The sequence below is a fragment of the Argentina silus genome, assembly GCF_951799395.1.
Source record: "Argentina silus genome assembly, chromosome: 9".
Classification (NCBI taxonomy): Eukaryota; Metazoa; Chordata; class Actinopteri; order Argentiniformes; family Argentinidae; genus Argentina; species Argentina silus.
Window position 1 is genome coordinate 14,217,966 of NC_139663.1, and position 24,177 is coordinate 14,242,142.

A 24,177-nucleotide genomic window follows, 5' to 3' on the forward strand; every position below is an offset into this window, starting at 1 on the left:
CCTGATTATCTAAGGCTGATAGAAGGAATGATGCTGTAGTATTACAACCATGACCATACAATGTGTGATTTGGTGTAGTTGTCTGTTAAAGATGCTGATTACTTTAATCAATTTAATAATTTGAAGTGCTAAATAGTGGGATAGCTGACGAATGGCATTTGTATCCAATGTAAGGCAATGATCATTACAGTAAAGACATATTTGACATCTTATTTGAGTAATTGAATAACTAGTGTTATTATTGTTCAAGGCAATTTGAGGGAAACATTTGGAAAAAATAAAATCTCATTTTGGATACAATGCTTACAGTGATGCAGAACCATTTTTTTCTATTTACTGTTGATTATCGTAAAATAATTATGCCATACAGTATACAGTATTTCACTCTGAAACAGTGATTTCCTGAGATGAAAAGGTGGTTATTTGATCTGTATTGCAGTATTTTTTCTGTGTGCTGTATTCAGTCAACTGAACAATGTGTTATAGTTTAGAAAAAAGTAATTTTCCCGAAAACATTTTGAGTTTTTAAAGTTGAGCACAGATATCTGATATTAGCATCAAAGCAATGGAAAAAAACCTCTCAACTTCAATAACAATCTTAAAAAAAAAAAATTTCAATAACATATTTTGATACTAAAGAGCTATCAGACAAGGTGCAGCAGACTATCTCCTAATGATTTTATGTTCAACTAATGTTCAGTTTGAAATTTAAATTTCCAAAAAAGTTTATCCTGTCATTTTGTCCAGAGACCGCTTTGTCGGAAGAGCTGTATTCTAAACGAGCAAATCTGAGTGTGTTTCTGTTGTTGTTTTTCCAGGTGTTCAAAGTCTGTCCACAGTGAGTCAAGTCTCTGTGCAGACGGGAGGCTCCATCACCATCCCATGTCTCTATGAACAGAGATATGTTAACAATGTGAAGTACTGGTGTAAGGGATCAACATGGGACTTTTGTTCTACAGTAGTAAGTACTGACCATCCTAAAACCACTGACAAGACCTCAATCTCTGATGACCGTAACCAGCGGATCTTCACTGTGACCATGAAGAATCTACAACCAGTGGACTCCGGTCATTATTGGTGCGCTGTGGATAGACCTGGAATCTGGCTAGATAAAAAAAAGAACTTGGCCATTTTAGTCACAGGTAAGGTTTTACTACCTTGGCAGCAAAATGACCTTCATCAAACACTTAGACCATGCTGACTAAGGAGGTGCACAGAAATGCTTTATTCTATGTTTATTCTATAGGCGATATCTACTGCAACAATTGTGATATAACTAACAATGATGACTTTATGGAGCTTACTCTCCAAAATATGCAATATGCATCATGTAAATATGCTCATCATCTTGCACATTAACCCATAATCTCTGATTCCTCTGTGTTCAGGTACTCCAGGACTGTATGTGGACCAACAGGAGGTGGCGGGGGTTGAAGGAGGGAGTGTCAATATCAAGTGTTACTATAGTAATACACTCATAGACTATAGTAACACTGGAAACAAGAAGTGGTGCAGGTTGGGGCGCTTTTGTGTGGATAAAATTGGGACTGGGAGTTTACATGGAACTTCAGTGACAATACATCAGACCAAAGGTCGTAATACAGACATCTTCATCTTAAATGTGACAATGAGTGGATTGAAGATGGACAACACTGGCTGGTACTATTGTGTCAAGGGAGACCTGCAGATGCCTGTTCATATCACTGTTAATAGACAAACTACAACACAGAGTACCACCACCACCACCACCATCACCCCCACCACCACAACCAGCACCCTCACCACCATCACCAGTAAGTGCAGAGCAATCCTATTTTCTTTAATCCAATTTCAGAGAAGATCACGCCTTTTCTGAAACAAAGCCAAATTCTTGAGGAAAGGTTGTCCTCTTATTCTGTTAGTAATGTATAAGGGAATTAAGATACTGGAAATTATTTAGTATTTTGTCCATTATTCAAAACTTTCCACCATGTCACCTTCACCACATGGTATCGACATTCATACTGAAAATGTGGCTGTTGAGTGAAGGATTGTTACAATACACAGACAGTCAAAAGGGTACAATATGGAACCCAAAAAGGTCAATGAGTGTATTTGAATCAAGGAACGTTACACAGTCAGTCTCAGAAGAGGCCTAATAAAGACACTGGATGTTGAAATCAAAAGTTCAAATCATGATTCTTTATTGCCATCCCAGTCAGTTGGTTGCCGCCATTTTGTTTAAACTCCACAGCAGCCCAAGCTCCAACCACTGAACTGTCTACGCTGACAAGTGCTGAGCCTTCAACTTCTAAGCCCACAACCATCTCTTCTGTGTCTGCAGACAAATCAACAGCAGCAGCGGGGAAAGTGGAAGACAACCAGAGGTCGGTATTCAGACAGCTGCATTTGTCAGAAATTCAAGAGTCGAGACGAAACGCACAGTGACACATTCTGTTTTTTATTCCCACAGTAAAGGAAGTTGTTGAAACATGTACACCACTTCTCCATTGGTAGAATGTTGCTGTGGCAACGTGTAGTGCCTCTGTCTCTCTCTCTCTCTTATCAACTCTCATTTGCATGGTCAAATTCAGAGAGAGAGAACTAGAGAGGTGATAGTATTTCCCGGTTATAATAGTGAAAATATAGATGAATGACCCGTATGATATTATGATAATTATCCTTGATTCTGTATTGAATGTATTTCAATGTAATCTTCATCAGTCCCTTCAAGCTGTGGTACCTGCTCATCCCTCTGGTCATGTTGGTGCTGGTGATAGCTGCTGCCTTGATCGTATGGAGGAAGTTGAGAAGGCATAGTAAGAATAATATTATTATCATTACATTTATTAATAACAGCAATGTATTAATAACAATAGTAATAATCATCATAATAAATACACACATTGTGTAATTATGATGTATGTCATCTGCATGTTTCTTGATAAGATATAAAAAGTATAGCTTTACTTTATAAGTAATAAATTCAGGAGCATCTTATTCTACTGTAACTCCAATAGAGATGAATCTCCTTCTATGTATTTCAGGGGACAATGAGGCCAAGGACCAGGCAGGGAACACCTCAGTGGTAAGTTACTCTCATGTTACTCTCATGTTACTATCATGTTACTCTCATGTTACTCTCTTGTTACTATCATGTTACTCTTATGCGACTATCATGTTACTCTTATGCGACTATCATGTTACTATCATATTACTATCATGTTACTCTCACTAATCCCATTGACCTCCCCACCCCACCCTTTTTTTAAACTTTGAACTTAAACAGCATGAAAGAGAGGTTGTTGAACTCTCAACTCTCTGTCTACAGTGTGTGTTTGTGTGTATCTGAGGATCTCTCTCTGTCTGTCTCTCCTCCATGACTCAGGGCCCAAACCCAGAGAGCGACCCTGACCTGATGTACAGCACTGTGGTTCATAAGAAGAACAGGGCAGCACACAAGGTAAGCTGTCTTTGCTCATGAGAAAAGGTGGACGTCTGGCGCAGTCTAGTGGTATGTTCAAGTAGTGAACCAAGAGTGGTGTTGTTCTGTGTTATGATAGGCTAAAGCAAAATAATATTATGCCAGGAATCACTTGAGTTGACAGGGATTGTTTATTTTTGCCAAATCACTCAGGGCCCAAACCCAGAGAGCGACCCTGATGTGACCTACAGCACTGTGGTTCAACACAAGGTAAACATGAAGCCAACAGCCATATGATAAGCAATAATGGTCTTGTAAAGTATTTATTTACCTTTACCTCAGAATTACTCTTTGACTTAAAGGGATAGTTACAAAATCATATACATAGTCTATGGATAAGAATTTCAATCCACACTCTGGTTCTGTGTACCTGGGCACTGTCACTATCCGCTAACGGTTAGAATTTGGAACAAAAAAACAATATGGAAGTCAATGATACCCAAATTAGCATGTTTAAAAATGTGATGCCCAAATCATCCCAAGTTCTCTGAAAAGACTCAAAGACTTGATTTCAACTTTAAGAGGATTCGGGCATGACATTTCAAACATGCTAATTTAGGTACCATTGACCTCCATTGGTCAATGGAAGATAAGCAGAAGGGGTGGGGTTTCTCCAAAGTAGAGATGTGTCCTGATCTGTGTATAATTGAGGTTCCCTCTCTGTCTGTCTCTCCTCCATGACTCAGGGCCCAAACCCAGAGAGCGACCCTGACGTGATGTACAGCACTGTGGTTCATAAGCAGAACAGGGCAGCACACAAGGTACTATAAAACATGCTTACTCATCTATCCTGCTTTCTGGAATACCCCCCAGGGAAGATGTGGAGGGTAAATGTAAACATTTACCCACTTATTTGTGTCTACCACTACATCCCAGAATAACTCACTCTCTCTTTCATGTCTTCCAGCGGGACCAAACCCCCGATGATAGCGTGACGTACAGTTCCGTCATCACCAAGAGCAGGACCCAATAAACGGAAAGACCAAGCTAACCATGTGAACATCACACCCATTTGAGATCCTTGAATCGAAAACGCAAGGTTTATGTCTGGATTAGCACTGTTAGCACTGTATAAAACACGGAATGTGCGACCTGAGTGATTCTGAGGTGCTTCCTTGTTCTAACAAATGATTAGCAACAGATGAAACAGATGAACGTCTAAAGAGCAGTTTGAAAAGAGCAGCTAGCATCCATGTGATGCTATAGTGCTATTTTCAGGATGGCAGTAATTGTTAAAATGTCACAATGTAGATTTTAACTAAGCTCTATGTTTTTTAGAACCTATTAACTGCTCTGGGTGATAGAAAGCATGATACAAATTATTTTTTATATTTGGATTATGATTGTTATTATTGTAACCTGTTGAGACCAGGCTTTCCTAGTTAGTGTGTGTGTGTGTGTGTGTGTGTGTGTGTGTGTGTGTGTGTGTGAGAGAGAGAGAGAGGGAGGGAGAGAGAGAGAGAGAGAGAGAGAGAGAGAGCGAGTGTGTGATTGTGAGTGTGTGTTTGTGAGTGTGCGCATGTGTGTGTGTCTCTACATTAATGGTCTCAAACAGACCCAGTGTCCTGACCATGATGATGAGGTGACGAACAACTCTGTCACTATCAGAAGCTGGATCAAACTACTGAATAGGCTGCAGATGCAAATGTTTGAATGATCTCAATCATGTTATTGCTTATTATGTTATTCACTTGTGGAGATGATACCTTCACCATGCTTGTTTTAATCTATCAGCCATTTTTGTACTAATATATCTTACATTTTTGGAGAAAACGGTTCTTGTCTTTACCGTATTTAAGTAAAACAATGTTTATGTGAGGGGCAATGTCCATACATCAGGGTTGCATGATGCCATAACAGCAGGAGGGGAGTTCAAAACAGTGATGATCAGGAAGTAGACTCAGTCTGTTGGGTGCCTTGGTCCCTGACACTGCTGTCAAACTACTGCTGATAATCAGGGACTGTAGACTTTTAAAGGGACACATCACCATTTTTAACCTCATGTTCATTATCTCCAACACCATAACATGAGGTTGAAAATCAACTAAATGGGAAATAAACTAAATGGGAAATAAATGGGGAATGAAATAAATGGGAAATAAAATAAGACAAACATCTCCTCAAAACAACACTTCTCTTCTCCAGATGGGAAACGATGCTCTTCTATCTCATGAAATGTGTCAATGCAGTGCTTTTCCTTTCATGCACCATCATTGCTGTGCAGGGAAAACCGACGTTGAAGAGAAACTCAAACATATGTTTAAAAAAAAGGATGTGTTCGTGTAGACTACAGTGGTACAGTGGCTCAGTTGGTGGAGCATGGTGCTAACAACAGTTTGGTTGTGGGTTTGATTCCTGCTGGGATCATGTATACTGGAAAAACTCACTCATTGCAATGCAAAGCAGGCTGTGGTTTTCTTATTGCTGCTGCATATGCTTTTTCACAGAAACATGAACTGAAAGGTTGATTAAATATACACTGTCCCTGTCAACTAAGAATGCATTGAGTTGATTTAGAATCACACTCTTGTGATGAGGTAGCCCTGCCTGAGACGTGTAAACCCTACTGTGACGTTCCCACTCCTGCATGTGCGTGTGTCCTTGTGTTTAGTGTTTCCCTCTGTTTCTACCTTATCCTGTCATTCTCCATTCAGGTGTCCATCAGCAATTGGCCATTCGTCCCCGTCATCACTCATCTGTTCCTGTCAAGCTCCGCCTGTCTTCCCTTCGAGAGTTGACCCGTTTCTTTGTTTACCTCGTGTTTTCTTTTGTTAGGTTGTAGTCAGTGGTTGTTTACGTCATTGTTTATTTATTTTATCTTTCGTCCTCATCTAGTTTTCTCGTAGTTTGTCTATTTGTACGTCATAGGGGTAAGGTGAATAGGTAAGAGACCCATGGGTTTACATTTCCACCACGTAGGCTTACCTCTGTTACAATTCACCAGGTTAGGAGTGGGTGCCTCCCTCTGTATATATTAGTCTAGTGTAGCATAGCATTTTAGCATAGCCTTAATAGTATAACCTACTATTGCACTAGTTTAGGAGATCACTTTTGTTTATGATTTCTTTGCTTTGGCACCGCTCGTAGTTCCCTTTTCCCCTTGGCATGTGTCTTGTGTTTGTGTTTGCCCTGAGCAAATAAATACCTGTATGTATTAGTTGGATTGTGGCCTGTTTAATTCCTACAATAAGTTCCGTGTACTACCTTATGTTGCGACTCCTTTACAGCCCCTAGACGTTGACGAGTTTTCATCAAGAGTCGTAACACCCACTGTGTTGGATGAGTGGACCCAGGTGCGGTGCATCTGAAGAGAGACAGGTCAGACATGGCTGATTTGTTGCCAGGTTTGCATGGCCTCACGTTAATATTGTAGTATAATGTGTTATCCCTACCGTATTCAGCAAGGCCACCTGTACTGTATGTGACCAGTACCGTAATACCACCACCTTGACTGTATCTACCTGTTTAAACAAAATATCAATGACATCCAGACAACCCTTGCAACTCTGCATTGTGCGCTACAGCATTACTTCTGGTTTTACAAATATATTTTTTGTTGTTGTCCTCCGTGCTTGCGGGCAGTGGTCAGCCCCCAAGCCCCTGCCCGATCACTCCGCTCTTCCACCTCGGCTGGCTGCCTGGCACTGCCGCCTCTACGTGGATGCAGCAGTCGTGCTACTCTGTCACGGTTTTTCACTGTCCTGGCGCCCCACTGGTGGAATGAGCTTCCCACTGCTGTCAGGACTGCAGAGTCACTACCTATCTTCCGCCGTAGATTGAAGACCTCTTCAGGCTACATCTTAACTGTCCCTCCTAAAGACCTCTTCATCCCCACTACTCCCCTGTGCAAGTTTCTCTCCTGTAAATAAATGAAATAAAATATATTTTTATATATATAATTTATTTTATTTATAAAAATTATTCCTTCTTCTAGCATTGTGACTGCCAATAGCCCCTGGTCCTAGCATAGATTACTTTTTCTTATGATGACTGATGGATAGATGATTCACTTACTTAGACAAATGTATTTGTTGTAGTCGCTTTGGATAAAGGCGTCTGCTAAATGCCATAAATATAAATGTAAATGGGACCACATTGGTACAAGCTCAGGCCCATGGCTAAGTAATGTCACGCCCTCCACTTCCACCTAGCCGGTGTCAGTCTCTCTCCCTCTTCCCGACTTCCACGACTGCCTTATCGTGCTTCAACCTAGGCAGAAAACCCTCTATCGGATTACCTGCCTGTCTCTGGACTGCCTTCTCGTGTACCGACCGCTGCCTGATCTACTCGCCTGCCTCCCGTGCCTGCCCTGCCCTCCTGCCCTGTCTGCCCTACCCACCTGCGTACCCAGTCACCCCGTTACCCTTTCCCTTTTTTGTTCCTTATTAAATATCTATATTATTTTATACCTGTGTCCCGACTCTGTGTGCTGCACTTGGGTTCACTAGTTCTGATCTTGACAAGTAAAGGGAGGAGGTAATCCTGAGCACGTCACTATAGGGACCTTATTAGGACCATTCTGGAACCATTTTGTAACGTTCTCAGCACCATGTCAGCACCTTTTTGGGACGTTCTCTGGTCATTCTCAAGATGTCTTAAACATCTTAAATAATCTTAGTTTGACATCTTGTTCTTCAGTAAACAATAGTTTATAGTATAATACTACATTCTTTGCATTGAAGACAGACAAGTTAAATTGTAAATTAAATAATTTATTAGCAAAGATAAAAAAAAAAGATCCAGCAATTGTATGAAATATACAATAACAGAGGAATGTTCAGGAAACAAATGTATGAAGAAATGCTTTTTATAATGATATGAAATGATTTACAATTAATAGATGATTACTGTGATATGTCATAAAATACTATGATAATATCAGTTATGTTTTTACTTGCTTTACCCTGAAAATGTATTTACAGTTTATAGGACAGTTGAAGGGACAAGTCAGGGGTTGCAAGGATTGGAGTTTTAATCGCTTCACCCAGGCCCCTGAGAGGAAGAGAGCTTGCACCGACGTCTCACAAATTCCTATTGTTGTTCACATTTAGATTTACCTTTACATTTACATTTTTGACATTTAGCAGACACTTTTATCCAAAGCGATTTACAACAAGTACATTTGTGTAAAGTAAGTGAATCATCTATAGTCATCATAAGAATCACATCTATACTTCCTCCAAATATCTTTGGTAAAGCTTGCTATGACTTCTTGGCATGAGGTCATATTCCAGAGTCTACCTTTAACATTCTATTTGTCTTCTGTTCATTTGTTTTATAGTATAAAAAAAAACAATAAAAAAAATAAATAACATTGTGACCCTTTTCAAAGAACTGAGTACTGGGTGGTGAGGAGCCCCAATAAACACCTTAAATGAACTTCCTTTGACCTGCAAGAATAATAATGATCTATTACATTTATAAACAGTTTTTGATTTAACAATAATAACAAAATACAAGATAAAATACAATAAACAATAAATAAATTCAAATTCAAATTCAAATTCCTCTTCTTCTTCTTCTTCTTCTTCTTCTTCTTCTTCTTCTTCTTCTTATTATTATTATTATTATTATTATTATTATTATTATTATTATTATTATTATAATACAGTATCACTCAGAGAAGATCTCTAAAAGGGACTTTTACTATAACTCATATCACTTACCAGTCCATCTTCAGTAGGCTATGGTCTCAAAATATTATTATTTTGCGCATAAGAACACAAATTAATGACAGTTGGGACCATATCAAACTGTGAACTGATTAGAAGAATATACTGTATATAATAAGGATACATTTTACTAAACATTAGGCTCCGAGTATGCAGTATGGTTAGTATGTACATATACTAATAATATAGTAAATGCAGTATGAGCTTTTGGACAAGGCCTAAAACAGGAGTCATAAAAAGTGTCATGAAAAGGTTTATTTAAAGTGTAAGCGAAGCAGAACACTTCACATTTTCAGTGTTTATTCAATATCGCATTGAGCATTTTGAATGGAGGGGACCTTTGAATACAGGAAACACAGTGGTATACCACGAATCGCACAAAGAGCACAAATTCAGAATAATGTGCAGTTAGCCTGCCGCAGAGGAGGTTAACGCTTGGCGGTCACACCGGCTTGCGAAGCTACAGTAGCTGCATTCTGCCGGAAACCATACATTTCAAATGGAACTTTGCTTGCGGTGCCTCTGCTTTCCATTTCTGATGCAATGATTTCAAATGGGTGTGATGTTCACATGGTTAGCTTGGTCTTTACGTTTTACTGGGTCCTGCTCTTGGTGACGGAACTGTATGTCACACTATCGTCCGGGGTTTGGTCCTGTGGGAAGACATGAAAAAGAGAGTGATACACAAAACATTGTGGGTAAACGTTCACATTTAGCGGGATCAATGAGTAATCATGTTTTATAGTACCTTGTGTGCTGCCCTGTTCTGGTTACGAACCACATTGCTGTACATCACGTCAGAGTCACTCTCTGGGTTTGGTCCCTGAATGATTAGACAAAAATAAAAAATCCCTTTCAACTCACGTGATTCCTGGAATAATATTACTTTGCTTTAGCCTATCATAACACAGAAGAATATCACTGTTGGTGCACTCCTCTGTGGCACTGTCACTTTTGCATTTCACTGTATACTTGTATGCATGTGACAAATAAAGAATCTTGACTCTTGAATCTTACTTGTATTTACCACTAGACTGCGCCAGACGTCCACCTTTTCTCATGAGCAAAGACAGGTTACCTTGTGTGCTGCCCTGTTCTGCTTAGGAACCACAGTGCTGTATATCGCGTCAGGGTCGCTCTCCGGGTTTGGGCCCTGAGTCATGGAGGAGAGACAGACAGAGAGGGAACCTCAATTACACACATATCAGGACACATCTCTACTTTGGGGAAACTCCACCCCATGTGTTGAACGTCCATTGACCAATGAATGTCAATGGTCCCTAGTAATTAGCATGTTTAGAATGTCATGTCCGAAATCATCTCAAGCTAATTAAATCAAGTCATTGAGACTTTTGAGAGAATTTGGGATATTTTGGGCATGACATTTTAAAACATGGTACAGTCATTTAGGCACCATTGACTTCCGTTGGTTTTTTAGTAAAAAACCGCTCGCGGTTAGTAACAATGCCTAGTGTGGATTGAAGTCTGTCCTTGTCCATTGACTCCTTTCATAATAAGGAACCAAATATATAGCTAGCTATATAGATAGATTTTATTTTTGGTTATTTTTTTATTATACATGTTGGTTTCACCATTCTGAAATTACAACATTTCTTATACATAGTCAAATAAAAAGCTGAGAATTACTTACACAGGGCACTGTATGTGATTGTGGAACAATTTAAGTCAAAGAGTCATTCTGAGGTAAAGGTAAATAAACACTTAACAAGACCATTATTGCTGATCATGTGAAGGTTGGCTTCATGCTTACCTTGTGTGATGCCCTGTTCTGCTTAGGAACCACAGTGCTGTACATCACGTCAGGGTCGCTCTCTGGGTTTGGGCCCTGAGTCATGGAGGAGAGAGAGACAGAGAGGGAACCTTAGATACATGCAGTTTATCGCTGCAGGAGTTCAAAATCAAAAACATCAAAAATGATGTTTCTACCTGCTTTGATGTGGGTCTGGTGTGGTGTACAGTGGTGTATGTAATCTCCTGTTCATGACCAGCAGACTGCAAATGAATTAAACAGGGGATTAAAGGGACACTTCACAATGTTTAACCTCATATTCATTATCTCAAGCACCATACCAGTGTCTACATATGTGACAAAGATGTTTTTGATGTTCTTTTGTCATTTAACCCGCCCTGTCTAACATCCAAAACATAGTGTGTTTTAGCAATGCAGCAAAGATAAGCTGTCAAACTGCTTTAACATAGCTAGCTGAAGCCTCAAAGAATGTATCAGGAAGAAAAGGACATCACTAGAGGTTGGAGAGATAGAGAGAGAGACACACACACACACACACACACACACACACACACACACACACACACACACACACACACACACACACACACACACAGAGACAGACAGAGAGATGGAGAGAGAAAAAGAGACAGTGAGAGAGACAGAGACGGAGAGAGAGAGAGAGAGGGGGGGGGGGTTACAGTATGGGATAGTAACATGAGAGTAACATGATAGTAACATGATAGTAACATGAGAGTAACTTACCACTGAGGTGTTCCCTGCCTGGTCCTTGGCCTCATTGTCCCCTGAAATACATAGAAGGAGATTCATCTCTATTGGAGTTACAGTAGAATAAGATGCTCCTGAATGTATTACTTATAAAGTAAAGCTATACTTTTTATATCTTATCAAGAAACATGCAGATGACATACATCATAATTACACAATGTGTGTATTTATTATGATGATTATTACTATTGTTATTAATACATTGCTGTTATTAATAAATGTAATGATAATAATATTATTCTTACTATGCCTTCTCAACTTCCTCCATACGATCAAGGCAGCAGCTATCACCAGCACCAACATGACCAGAGGGATGAGCAGGAACTGCAGCTTGAAGGGACTGATGAAGAGAAGAACATCTTACATTGAAATACATTCTATACACAACCATGGAAATGATCATAATATCATAAGGGGTCATTCATCTATATTTTCACTATTATAATCGGGAAATACTTTATCACTTTTCATTATTCTTAACCTCTTAAGCTCCACGGGCCCATAATTGGGCTCAAATTCTGCTTTAATTTCATTATTAATTTCATTATTATTTACTTTATCTTTTTGTTATGTGTAGTATGTTATTCTGAACTATGATCTGAGCATATCCATACAAAACGTCAACGTGTTACCTATCAAATGGCATCCTGCTTTTGCATCTGATCATCCTATTTCTAATGTTATAAGCAGTTTAGTTTGGGTTTGATTTTTAAGAGGAAATTAGTCAAATAGGGCATGGAGTTTAAGAGGTTAAACCTCTCATGTACGGAATAAGGAAGTTGACCATACAAATGAGAGTCAATAAGGTTGAGAAAGAGGTCCTACATGTTGCCATAGCCATATTCTAAGGAAGTTGTGTACATGTTTTAACTTAATTTACTGTAAGAATAGGAACAGAAGGTTTTTCATGTTGCCCTATCTCTTGAATCTATGAGAAATGCTGCTGTCTGAATACTGACTTGTCATCTTCCTCTTTGTCATCTGTCTCTTCTTTATCCCCCACTCCGGGTCTGACGAGTTGGTTCTGGGCTGAGAAGGGTGAGACAGTTTAGTGGTTGGAGCTTGTGTTGCTGTGAAGTTTAAAATATAATGGTGGCAACCAACTGACTGGGATGGCAATAAAGAATCATGATTCTTTTGATTTAAACATCCAGTAATTCTATTATGCCTTGTCTAAGACTCTGTGTAAGATTATTTGATTTAATTATACTCTTTTGGGTTCCATGTAAAACCTTTTTGGGTTCCATGTTGTACCCTTTTGACTGTCTGTGTATTGTAACAATCCTTGACTCAACAACCACATTTTCAGTATGAATGTTGATACCATGTGGTGAAGGTGACATGGTGGAAAGTTTTAGAATAATGGACAAAATACTAAATAATGTCCAGTATCTTAATTCCCTTTTACATTACTCACAGAAAGTGAGGGCACAATGTTCTCAAGTCAAAATAAATCAAATCAAATCAAATGTTATTTTAAATTTATTTTGTATACAGTTGTAATTAATCTAGTGAAATGTTTTAGGATCTTGCTCCACGATCCACAACAGCAGTCAGCAAACAATCAACAATTCAATAATAAGTCTTAGAAAGTGACCAAAAGTGACAATAAAGTGATAATAATAAGTAGTAAGTAATAGTTAATTTCCACTTTGTTTTTAGAAAAGGCATAATCTTCTCTAAAATAGGATGAAAGAAAATAGGATTGCTCTGCACTTACTGGTGATGGGGGGGGTGCTGCTGGTGGGGGTGGTGGGAGTGGTGGGGGTGGTGGTGGTGGTAGTACTCTGTGTTGTAGTTTGTCTATTAACAGTGATATGAACAGGCATCTGCAGGTCTCCTTTGACACAATAGTACCAGCCAGTGTTCTTCATCTTCAGTCCACTCATCGTCACTATAAATGTTATGCCGTGCAAGTTGAATACCGATCTTAAAGCCACTGAACTCCCAGATCTGTCCAGACAAGAGCCCCCCAACCTGCACCACCCCCTGGCTCCTGTGGGACTACTGGTAAATAAATAGTAACAGTTGACAGTGACACTCCCTCCCTCAATCCCCGTCACCTCCTGTTGGTCCACATACAGTCCTGGACGACCTGAACACAGAAGAACAAATCACTTAAGGGTTGGATTGATGATAAGATCAGCCCTACATATCAAAACATGATTTACAGGAATGAAACTCAGCAGACAACGTTTGTTTGAGCAGAGAGGCAGATGAGAAGGGATCTAACCTGGGACCACAGACAGGTGCAGAAATGTACCATCATCCGGTCCATCTCTTTCAACAGCACACCAGTAATAACCTGAGTTCTCTGATTGCAGATTCTTCATGGTCACAGTGAAGAATCCTTGAGCTTTATTGTCAGAGACTAACACTCCAGCAGTATTCCCAGAGTTGGTTTTTATTACAGTCGAGCAACTATAAAAGTAATATCCCCAACACCAGTACTTCACATTGTTAACATATCTCTGTTCATAGAGACATGGGATGGTGATGGAGCCTCCCGTCTGCACGGAGACTTTACTCACTGTGGACAGACTTTGAACACCTGGAAAAACAACAACAGAAACACACTCAGATTTGCTCATTTAGAATACAGTGGATCTTCCTACAGAATGACAGGATAAACCTTTTTGGAAATCTGCGATTGCTGATCATTGTGACACTACTGAAGGACAGAATCGTGCCAAATGCTAATGTTTTTAGAACCCAAAACCAGAAATTCAAACTGAACATTAGTTGAACGTTAAAATCATTAGGAGATAGTCTGCTGCACCTTGTCTGATAACCCTTTAGTTTCAAAAGCTGTTATTGGAAAAAACTACACAAAATTGTTATTCAAGTTGACAGTTTATTTCCACTGCTTTGATGCTAATGTCAGAAAAAACAGACGAATATCCAGCTTAGATGGATAAACATGAAAAATATGAAAAATATTATGCTAAATTTAAGTGATTATTAAATACATTAACATTAATGAATTTGGGGGCCCCAGGTGAGATCTTATCTTAAGTCGTTGGTGTTTTGGTTATGGGAAGGTGAGACCGTTGTAATTACATCATTATGGTATTTATAAGTAAGATTTATCAAAATACTGGGGTAGGCCAGAAAGAGTATATATTATTTGAAATTACTGGGCTTTAATGAAAATGCTGCTATAAGCCATGTATGACTTATGAAGCGTGTTCAATTGTAGTAATGATGAAATAACGTGCACTTCTGTCATTCCTAAAATACAACACTGCCGCTTTAAGACCTCTGCTGTGCTGCAAGTCATGCCAACAGCTCGCTCTGAAGCAATAGGCGTCCCCGAGATTGTGGCTCATACCGGGCGAAAATAATAACTAGAAAATAATGACGAGAAAATAATAAATAAATGAATATTTTAATTTGGCGGCGTCGCCTACTTCGACCATGGCATAGGATACTAACTATAACTGGAAGACTGACATATTTTATTGCCACACTATGACGTATAAAAAGATTATAATTGTGTTTAGCCAACTTGGAAAAATATTGAAATATGAACAATGGTATTGATTCTACGATAACTATTCTTCTGTGTTCCAAAAATATAATATTTGAAATATGCATCATGTCTTTTCTGCTATGTTATAAAATGGTTGGTAGAATGACTATTGGTGAATGTGATTGAGTTGATGGTTAAAGCAAATGTTCAGGTGGCATTTCACAATAAATAAACATTTTGGGTCAATGGCTCTATTTATTTTGTTATCATATCGACTGGTTTATTGTTTTGACATCTACTGTTGAATAGAATTTATCCAAAAATTACTGTAACTCTCACTTACACTGGAAGCCTTACTGACGGCCCAAAAGTGAGAAAAGTCGATCATCTTAAACGTAATATTTCTAATAGATGTTATCAGACATAATCAAATGGTTGTTTTGAATACTGTAACTAACATTTGCATGATACCCAATGCATTTTCAGACTGTTTACTAAAACTCTGGTTGAATATCTGGTTGAATCGGGGTGATCAGAGTCAGGCTGAGGGATGTTAAATCACACTGGACTGTTCTTACTGTATATAATGTTTCAGATGTCTGTTTTATTTCATTTTATTATTCTATTGTTACTTTATTTTGTTGTTGTTGTTTGTGATGTGAGCTGCTGTAACGCCTTAATTTCCCCTCGGGGATCAATAAAGCACCTATCTATCTATCAGTGAACATCAAGCTGTAGAGGATTCTGAGTTGTTAGGTATTTTTTGCTCTGCTCAGCACTGTTAAACAGAAATGATTGATTGAAAGAATATAAACTCAGACAGTTTATATATTGAAACCATGTTATGTTCTGTACAGTATGTCATTATGCAGGCTAACTCTTGCTATACTGGAAGCCTTACTTAATGTGTTTATGTATATGAAAAAACGCTAGAAAAAGAGACACACTGCACACCAGAGCTCTGGGTACAGGGCAGCCATATTCAGTACCGCTGGGGCAGTTAGGGGTTAAGTGCCTTGCTCAAGGGCACAACGGCAGGAGCCTTAGATATGATGCCAGTAACCTTCCAGTTACCAGCTCACATCCGGCTCCCTCCTAGGGTGGGGATCAAACCAGCGACCTCCCGATTGCTGGCCGGCCTGTCTAACCTCTCTAGCCCCATGGTATATAAAGCCCTTGTTAGAAATAGCACTGATGAGAAACACATTTGACAAAAACCTTTTGAACTTAAAAGTGTTCCTGTTACATAGATGTGAGTAAAATGTCCATTAGTGGAGAGAACAGTAAACATCTAGTGTTCAGCACCCAGCAGCACCTGACTAGAGAGAGTTTACCACGACACTAACAACACACTTATTCATAGAAAAAGGCTTCCTGCACTTACCAGAGAGTCCAGTGAGGATGAGAAGGATGTGGAGGACAGGGAGGAGATGAGGAGCCATGTGTGGGTGAGAGAGAGAGAGAGTGTGTGTGTGTGTGTGTGTGTGTGTGTGTGTGAGAGAGAGTATTGGTGGAAGTAGTTGGGTGTGTCAGAGACCAAGGCACTTAGTGGACTGGGTCTACTTCCTGATAATAAAATCTTCCTGATCATCATTGACATCACTGTTTTGAATGCTCCTCCTGCTCTTATGACATCATACAACCCTTGTGCACTGTCAATGGCTATAAAGGTGTTATAAAGGTGTTATAAACAAGTGATTTGCATTCTATGAATGTGTGTGTGGTTTACTCCCTCACCTACTGTGATAAACAAAGTGTAGAATGACATCAGAATTCCTCCTCTTGCTTATTTGTGTGCATAGCCCCCCTCAGTGGTTGATAGTATACAATTGCATTCTGATGTCATCTTTTAATAAGGCTCTCTGCCACAACATTGTCTTCTTTTCTAGTTTTCATTCTGAAACATTTCCAATAACATGATGTGGGGACGTAAAGTCATATAAAAAAAAAAATCACTTAAAGACAGTAAAGACAGGAGCCATTTTCTCACAAAATGTAAGATACATTTAAGCAGTGAGTACAAAAATGGCTGATAGGTTAAAACAAGCGTGGTGAAGGTATCTTCTTCACAAATGAATAACATAATAAGCAATAACATGATTGAGATCATTCAAACATTTGCATCTGCAGCCTATTCAGTAGTTTGATCCAGCTTCTGATAGTGACAGAGTTGTTCGTCACCTCATCATCATGGTCAGGACACTGGGTCTGTTTGAGACCATTAATGTAGAGACACACACACATGCGCACACTCACAAACACACACTCACAATCACACACGCGCATTTGCACTCTCTCTCTCTTTCACACACACACATGCATACAAAGACATACTATTATTGTCCTTATGTTATTGTCCCAATATTATCCCAAAGCATTTTATTAAACCGTCTAGTCTTCGGCTGTATTCTGTGTATATGACAAATAAACTTTGATTTGACACACACACACACACTTTATAATAAAACTTGTCGTCATGGTAAATGGACAAAAAACACCATCTGTTGCCTACAAAACTGTAACACAGAGTGAATACACAATATTGAATGGGAAAAGGAATATAGTAACACAGGAAGATAAAAACAAGAAGATAATGCACTGTATATTACAGCCATTTACAACCAACCATGAAGGAAGAGATGACTGTAGAGACTAATGGTAAATAAGGTGTAGAATCAGGCGGAATAAGGTGAAGAAAAAAGCTCAGGAAGCTATTGCACCAGAAGGCTGTAGGTGTCAGGTAAACCTGCTCCATGACACCATGTTCAACGCTGGTCTACCCAATCAAGGTTTTTCATTGATATAACGTATTGTGAGGCGTCACTCATTTCAAATGGATTTCCAACCATTTGTAGCGACTTTCTGAAAAGGATTTTTCCCAGGTTTTCCGAATTTGGAAAGCCTGGTCTCAACGAGGTTACAATAATAATAATAATAATAATAATAATAATAATAATAATAATAATAATAATAATAATAATCAATCATCATCATCATCATCATCATCATCATCATCATCATCATCATCATCATCATCATAATATATATATAAAATAAGAATTTATATTGCGCTTTCTATCACCCAAAGTACTTAACAGGTCCTAAAAAACATAGAGCTTATATCAAATCTACTAAATTTTAGCAATAACTGCCAACCTGAAAATAGCACTGTCGTATCGTATATGGATGCAAGCTGCTCTTTAGGTGTCCAGCTGTTTCATCTGTTGCTGATCGTTTGTTTGAACAAGGAAGTGCCGAGCGCCTCAGAATCACTCAGGTCGCACATTCCGACGTTATATAGTGCTAATCCAGCAGGGGGTCGACACAAACCTTGCGATTCAAGGATCTCAAATGGGTGTGATGTTCACATGGTTAGCTTGGTCTTTCCGTTTATTGGGTCCTGCTCTTGGTGATGACGGAACTGTACGTCACGCTATCGTCGGGCGTTTGGTCCCGCTGGAAGACATGAAAGAGAGAGTGAGTTATTCTAGGATGTCGTGGTAGACACAAATAAGTGGGTAAATGTTTACATTTACCCTCTACATCTTCCCTGGGGGGTATTCCAGAAAGCAGGATAGATGAGTAAGCATGTTTTATAGTACCTTGTGTGCTGCCCTGCTCTGCTTATGAACCACAGTGCTGTACATCACGTCAGGGTCGCTCTCTGGGTTTGGGCCCTGAGTCATGGAGGAGAGACAGACAGAGAGGGAACCTCAATTATACACAGATCAGGACACATCTCTACTTTGGAGAAACCCCACCCCTTCTGCTTATCTTCCATTGACCAATGGAAGTCAATGGTACCTAAAATAGCATGTTTGAAATGTCATGCCCGAATCCTCTTAAAGTTGAAATCAAGTCTTTGAGTCTTTTCAGAGAACTTGGGATGATCTGGGCATCACATTTTTAAACATGCTAATTTGGGCATCATTGACTTCCAGTGTTTTTTGTTTCAAATTCTAACCGTTAGCGGATAGTGACAGTGTCCAGGTACACAGAACCAGAGTGTGGATTGAAATTCTTATCCATAGACTATGTATATGATTTTGTAACTATCCCTTTAAGTCAAAGAGTAATTCTGAGGTAAACAAATACTTTACAAGACCATTATTGCTTATCATGAGAAGGTTGGCTTCATGTTTACCTTATGTTGAACCACAGTGCTGTAGGTCACATCAGGGTCTCTCTCTGGGTTTGGGCCCTGAGTGATTTGGCAACAATAAACAATCCCTGTCAACTCAAGTGATTCCTGGCATAATATTATTTTGCTTTAGCCTATCATAACACAGAACAACACCACTCTTGGTTCACTACTTGAACATACCACTAGACTGCGCCAGACGTCCACCTTTTCTCATGAGCAAAGACAGCTTACCTTGTGTGCTGCCCTGTTCTGCTTAGGAACCACAGTGCTGTACATCAGGTCAGGGTCGCTCTCTGGGAGGTCACTCTCTGGGATTGGGCCCTGAGTGATGGAGGAGAGAGAGACAGAGAGGGATCCTCAGATACACACTAACACAGACACTGCAGAAAGAGAGTTATCTGACTTCTCTTTCATGCTGTTTATTGCTCAAGTTCAAAGTTCCAAATCAAGTGTTATGGAAGGATTCTTTTTTGTTTGGTAAAACCTTTTCTTTTGATTCAACAACAAAGCATATATAGATGGACTAACCAAATAAAGGGTTAATGACATTGTGGTTGTCTTTGAGGGGCATGATGTTTCTACCTGCTTTGATGTGTCTTTGGTGTGGCGTACAGTGGTGTATGTAATCTCCTGTTCATGACCAGCAGACTGCAAAGGAATGAAACAGGGGATTAAAGGGACACTTCACCATGTTTAAACTCATATTTATTATCTCCAGCACCATACCAGTGTCTTTGTGAAAACCTTGTTTTTCTACATTCTGTTGTCAAAAACATGAGGAAAAAAGGGCAGCAGATAACAAAGAAAGGAAAGGGAGGATTAACCACTCAAACGCTAACCCTTGTGCAGATAGGAGGAAGTGTTGATTTCAAATGGGCCTTTTTTGTGTCAGGTCTATCAATGACAAATCTATCATCAACTTATTATTATATTAACTATTATTATATAAAGGTTAAATAAATTATCACACAATGCCAGGACCACAAAGTCTATCAGGGAGAAAAGGACAGCCACAGGTAAAAAGGCAGAGAGAGAGAGAGAGAGAGAGAGAGAGAGAGAGAGAGAGCGGGAGGGAGGGGGGGTTACAGTATGGGATAGTAACATGAGAGTAACATGAGAGTAACTTACCACTGAGGTGTTCCCTGCCTGGTCCTTGGCCTCATTGTCCCCTGAAATACATAGAAGGAGATTCATCTCTATTGGAGTTACAGTAGAATTAAGATTATCCTGAATCTATGACTTATAAAGTAAAGCTATACTTTTTATATCTTATCAAGAAACATCCAGATGACATACATCATAATTACACTATGTATTGACAATTATTATTAACTGTGTTTTTGGAATCAGTGATTATACTTACTATGTCTTCTCAACATCCTCCATACGATCAAGGCAGCAACTATCACCAGCACCAACATAACCAGAGGGATGAGCAGGTACCACAGCTTGAAGGGACTGAGGAAGATTACATTGAAATACATTCAATACAAAATCATGGATAATTCTCATAATTCTCATTGGGGTCATTAAACTATGTTGAAAAAAATATTTGAAAACATGAATATGAATAATATGTAGAATGTACACTAAAATCATGTAGAAAGGAAATGAGAGCTAATGTTTGAAGAAAGGTTGTGCACACTTACGTCTCCTGTCCACGGTGTGGGGGGTCTTCTGAGGGGTTGATTGACACCTGAGGAGTGCAGGAGGTGACTGCAGGCTCTCCAGGAGGAAGGCCAGGTACCTCTTTGGTAGCTGGGATGGGCACTGCTGTCAAGGTTCAAGACAATATAATTACTCTCAGTATGTCTCAGACTACTTGGGTCTAAGTGGGAAAGTAGGGCATGGATTAGAAGCCTATTGTAGCCCCCCCAAGAAATATATATTTGGGTTACCAAATGTATTCCAGACTGGTTTTGGATTTAAGAAGAATGTACAGGTAATGGTCTATGGATATTAATTCAAACCTGTCAGTTGTAGCTGCTCAGTACTGTACTTACTGATGGTGGTGGTACTCTGTGTTGTAGTTTGTCTATTAACAGTGATATGAACAGGCATCTGCAGGTCTCCCTTGACACAATAGTACCAGCCAGTGTTCTTCATCTTCAGTCCACTCATCGTCACTACAAAGATGGAGGGGCTGGAGGTTTGTTCCTCATGTGAAGCCACTGAAGTTCCATCTAAACTCTCAGATCTGTCCAGACAAGAGCCCCCCAACCTGCACCACCCCCTGGCTCCTGTCATTTTACCGGTATTTAAAAAGTAACAGTTGACAGTGACCCTCCCTCCCTCAACCCCCGTCACCTCCTGTTGGTCCACATACAGTCCTGGACGACCTGAACACAGAAGAATAAAACACTTAAGGGTTGGATTGATGATAAGATCAGCCCTACATATCAAAACAAGATTTACAGGAATGAAACTCAGTTGATGACGTTTGTTTGAGCAGAGAGGCAGATGAGAAGGGATCTAACCTGGGACCACAGACAGGTGCAGTAATGTACCATCATCCGGTCCATCTCTTTCAACAGCACACCAGTAATAACCTGAGTTCTTTGATTGCAGATTCTTCATGGTCACAGTGAAGAATCCTTGATTTTTATTGTCAGAGACTAACACTCCAGCAGTATTCCTAGAGTTTGTTTTTATTACAGTCGAGCAAATATAAAAGTAATATCCCCAACACCAGTATTTCACATTGTTAACATATCTCTGTACATAGAGACATGGGATGGTGATGGAGCCTCCCCTCTGCACAGAGACTTTACTCACTGTGGACAGACTTTGAACACCTGGAAAAACAACAACAGAAACACACTCAGATTTGCTCATTTAGAATACAGCTGGTCTTCCTATAAAGCGGTCTCTGGACAAAATGACAGGATAAACGTTTTTGGAAATCTGCGATTGCTGATCATTGTGACACTACTGAAGGACAGAATCGCGCCAAATGCTAATGTTTTTAGAACCCAAAACCAGGAATTCAAACTGAACATTAGTTGAACATTAAAATCATTAGGAGATAGTCTGCTGCACCCTGTCTGATAGTTCTTTAGTTGTGCTCAACTTTAATTTTCTTTTTGAAAAATTACTTTTTTCTAAACTATAACACATTGTTCAGTTGACTGAATACAGCACACAGAAAAAGTACCGCAATACAGATCAAATAACAACTTTTTTATCTCAGGAAATCACTGTTTCAGAGTGAAATACTGTATATAGTATGGCATAATTATTTAGTTTACAGATATTTCTCTGATATTTACCATAGTTGGCTCAACAGTAATTAACTTTGAAAAGTGAAACAAAAATTGTTCTGCATCACTGTAAGCATTGTATACAAAATGAGATTTTGTTTTTTCCAAATGTTTCCCTGAAATTGCCTGGAACAATAATAACACTAGTTATTCAATTACTCAAGTAAGATGTCAAATATGTAATTACTCTAATGATCATTGCCTTACATTGGATACAAATGCCATTCGTCAGCTATCCCACTATTTAGCACTTCAAAAATATACATTTTGAAAAATGCATCATGTGTTTTTAGCCGTTGGATTAAAGTAATCAGCATCTTTAACAGATGAAATGACTCCACCAAATCACACATTGTATGGTCATGGTTGTAATACTACAGCATCATTCCTTCTATCAGCCTTAGATAATCAGGTTAAAGTACAACAAAAAATAGATTTGTAAAACTAGAAATAATGCTGTAGCACACAATGCAGAGTTGCAAGGGTTGTATGGATGTCAATAATTAAATAATACTAATTTAATTTGGGGGCAACTTCGACCATGGTATAGGATACTATAAATGGAAGACTGAAATCTTTGTATTGCCAAATAAACAATTGTATTGAATGTAATATTACTATTCTGTATTCCAATATATTTAAAACATGTATCATGTCTTTTCTGCCATGTCGTAAACTTGTTGGTAGAATGACTATTGGTGAATATGATTGTCTTTTGAGTTGATGAAAAAAAAGCAAATGTTCTGGTGGCATTTCACAATACATTTTTATTTTGGGTCAATGGTTCTATTGAATCTGTTATCATATTGACTGGAATATTGTTTGGACATTTACTGTAGAATAGAGTTCATCCAAAATTAGCTATTACTGTAACTCACTTACGGGAAGCCTTACTCAGGGCTCCAATTTGCAAATGCAAAAAAGTGGCCAAAAGTGAGCCAAGTCGGCCATCTTAACCGTAATATTTTTAATAGATGTTATCAGACATAGTCCAATGGCTGTTTTGAATACTGCAACAAGCATTTGCATGATACCCAATGCATTTTCATACTGTTTACGAAAACAACTCTGGTTGAATAATAACTGTTTTCTCAAAAACATTGTTAAAGACAAGGTACAATGGACATCAAGCTGGTGAGGATTCTGGGTGTTGCTCTGTTCCGCACTGTTACAGTAAAACTGAAATTATTGATTGAAAGAATATCAAATCATACAGTTTATATATTGGAAGCATTTGTCATAATACAGACTAACTCTGGCTTTACTGGAAGCCTTATTAAATGTGTTACTGTATTTGCAAAAACACAAGAAAAAGAGAACTTGCAGCTGAGAGAATTGCAGGTGTTTCTCAAGCTATATAAAGCTGTTGTTAGAAATAGCACTGATCAGCAACACATTTGACAGAAAACCTTTTGAACTTAACAGTGTTACTGTTATTCAGATAGATATGAATAACAGTATTTCACATAGATGTGAGTAAAATGTCCATTAGTGGAGAGAATAGTAAACATCTAGTGTTCAGCCCCCAGCAGCACCTGACTAGACTTTAACAACACTAACAATACACTTATTCTTAGAAAAAGGCTTCCTGCACTTACCAGAGAGTCCAGTGAGGATGAGAAGGATG

General features: G+C 38.9%; 2 protein-coding genes across 2 annotated transcripts; both read right to left on the reverse strand.

Annotated features, from left to right (window-relative positions):
- Positions 1–9,365: 9,365 nt before the first annotated feature.
- Positions 9,366–15,534, reverse strand: LOC310809318 (uncharacterized protein; the record flags this gene model as incomplete). Its single annotated transcript, XM_083676514.1, has 11 exons — positions 9,366–9,788; positions 9,884–9,958; positions 10,214–10,288; positions 10,907–10,981; positions 11,083–11,148; positions 11,651–11,691; positions 11,920–12,014; positions 12,634–12,703; positions 13,395–13,769; positions 13,908–14,225; positions 15,504–15,534. The coding sequence occupies 11 exons, from the start codon at positions 15,532–15,534 to the stop codon at positions 9,729–9,731; spliced, it is 1,281 nt and encodes a 426-aa protein (XP_083532640.1). The 3' UTR covers positions 9,366–9,728.
- Positions 15,535–20,935: 5,401 nt separating this feature from the next.
- LOC310809319 (polymeric immunoglobulin receptor-like) lies at positions 20,936–22,914 on the reverse strand (the record flags this gene model as incomplete). Its single annotated transcript, XM_083676515.1, has 4 exons — positions 20,936–21,063; positions 21,294–21,629; positions 21,768–22,085; positions 22,902–22,914. 4 exons carry the CDS (start codon positions 22,912–22,914, stop codon positions 20,936–20,938), a joined length of 795 nt encoding a protein of 264 aa, XP_083532641.1.
- Between the last annotated feature and the right edge of the window lie 1,263 nt (positions 22,915–24,177).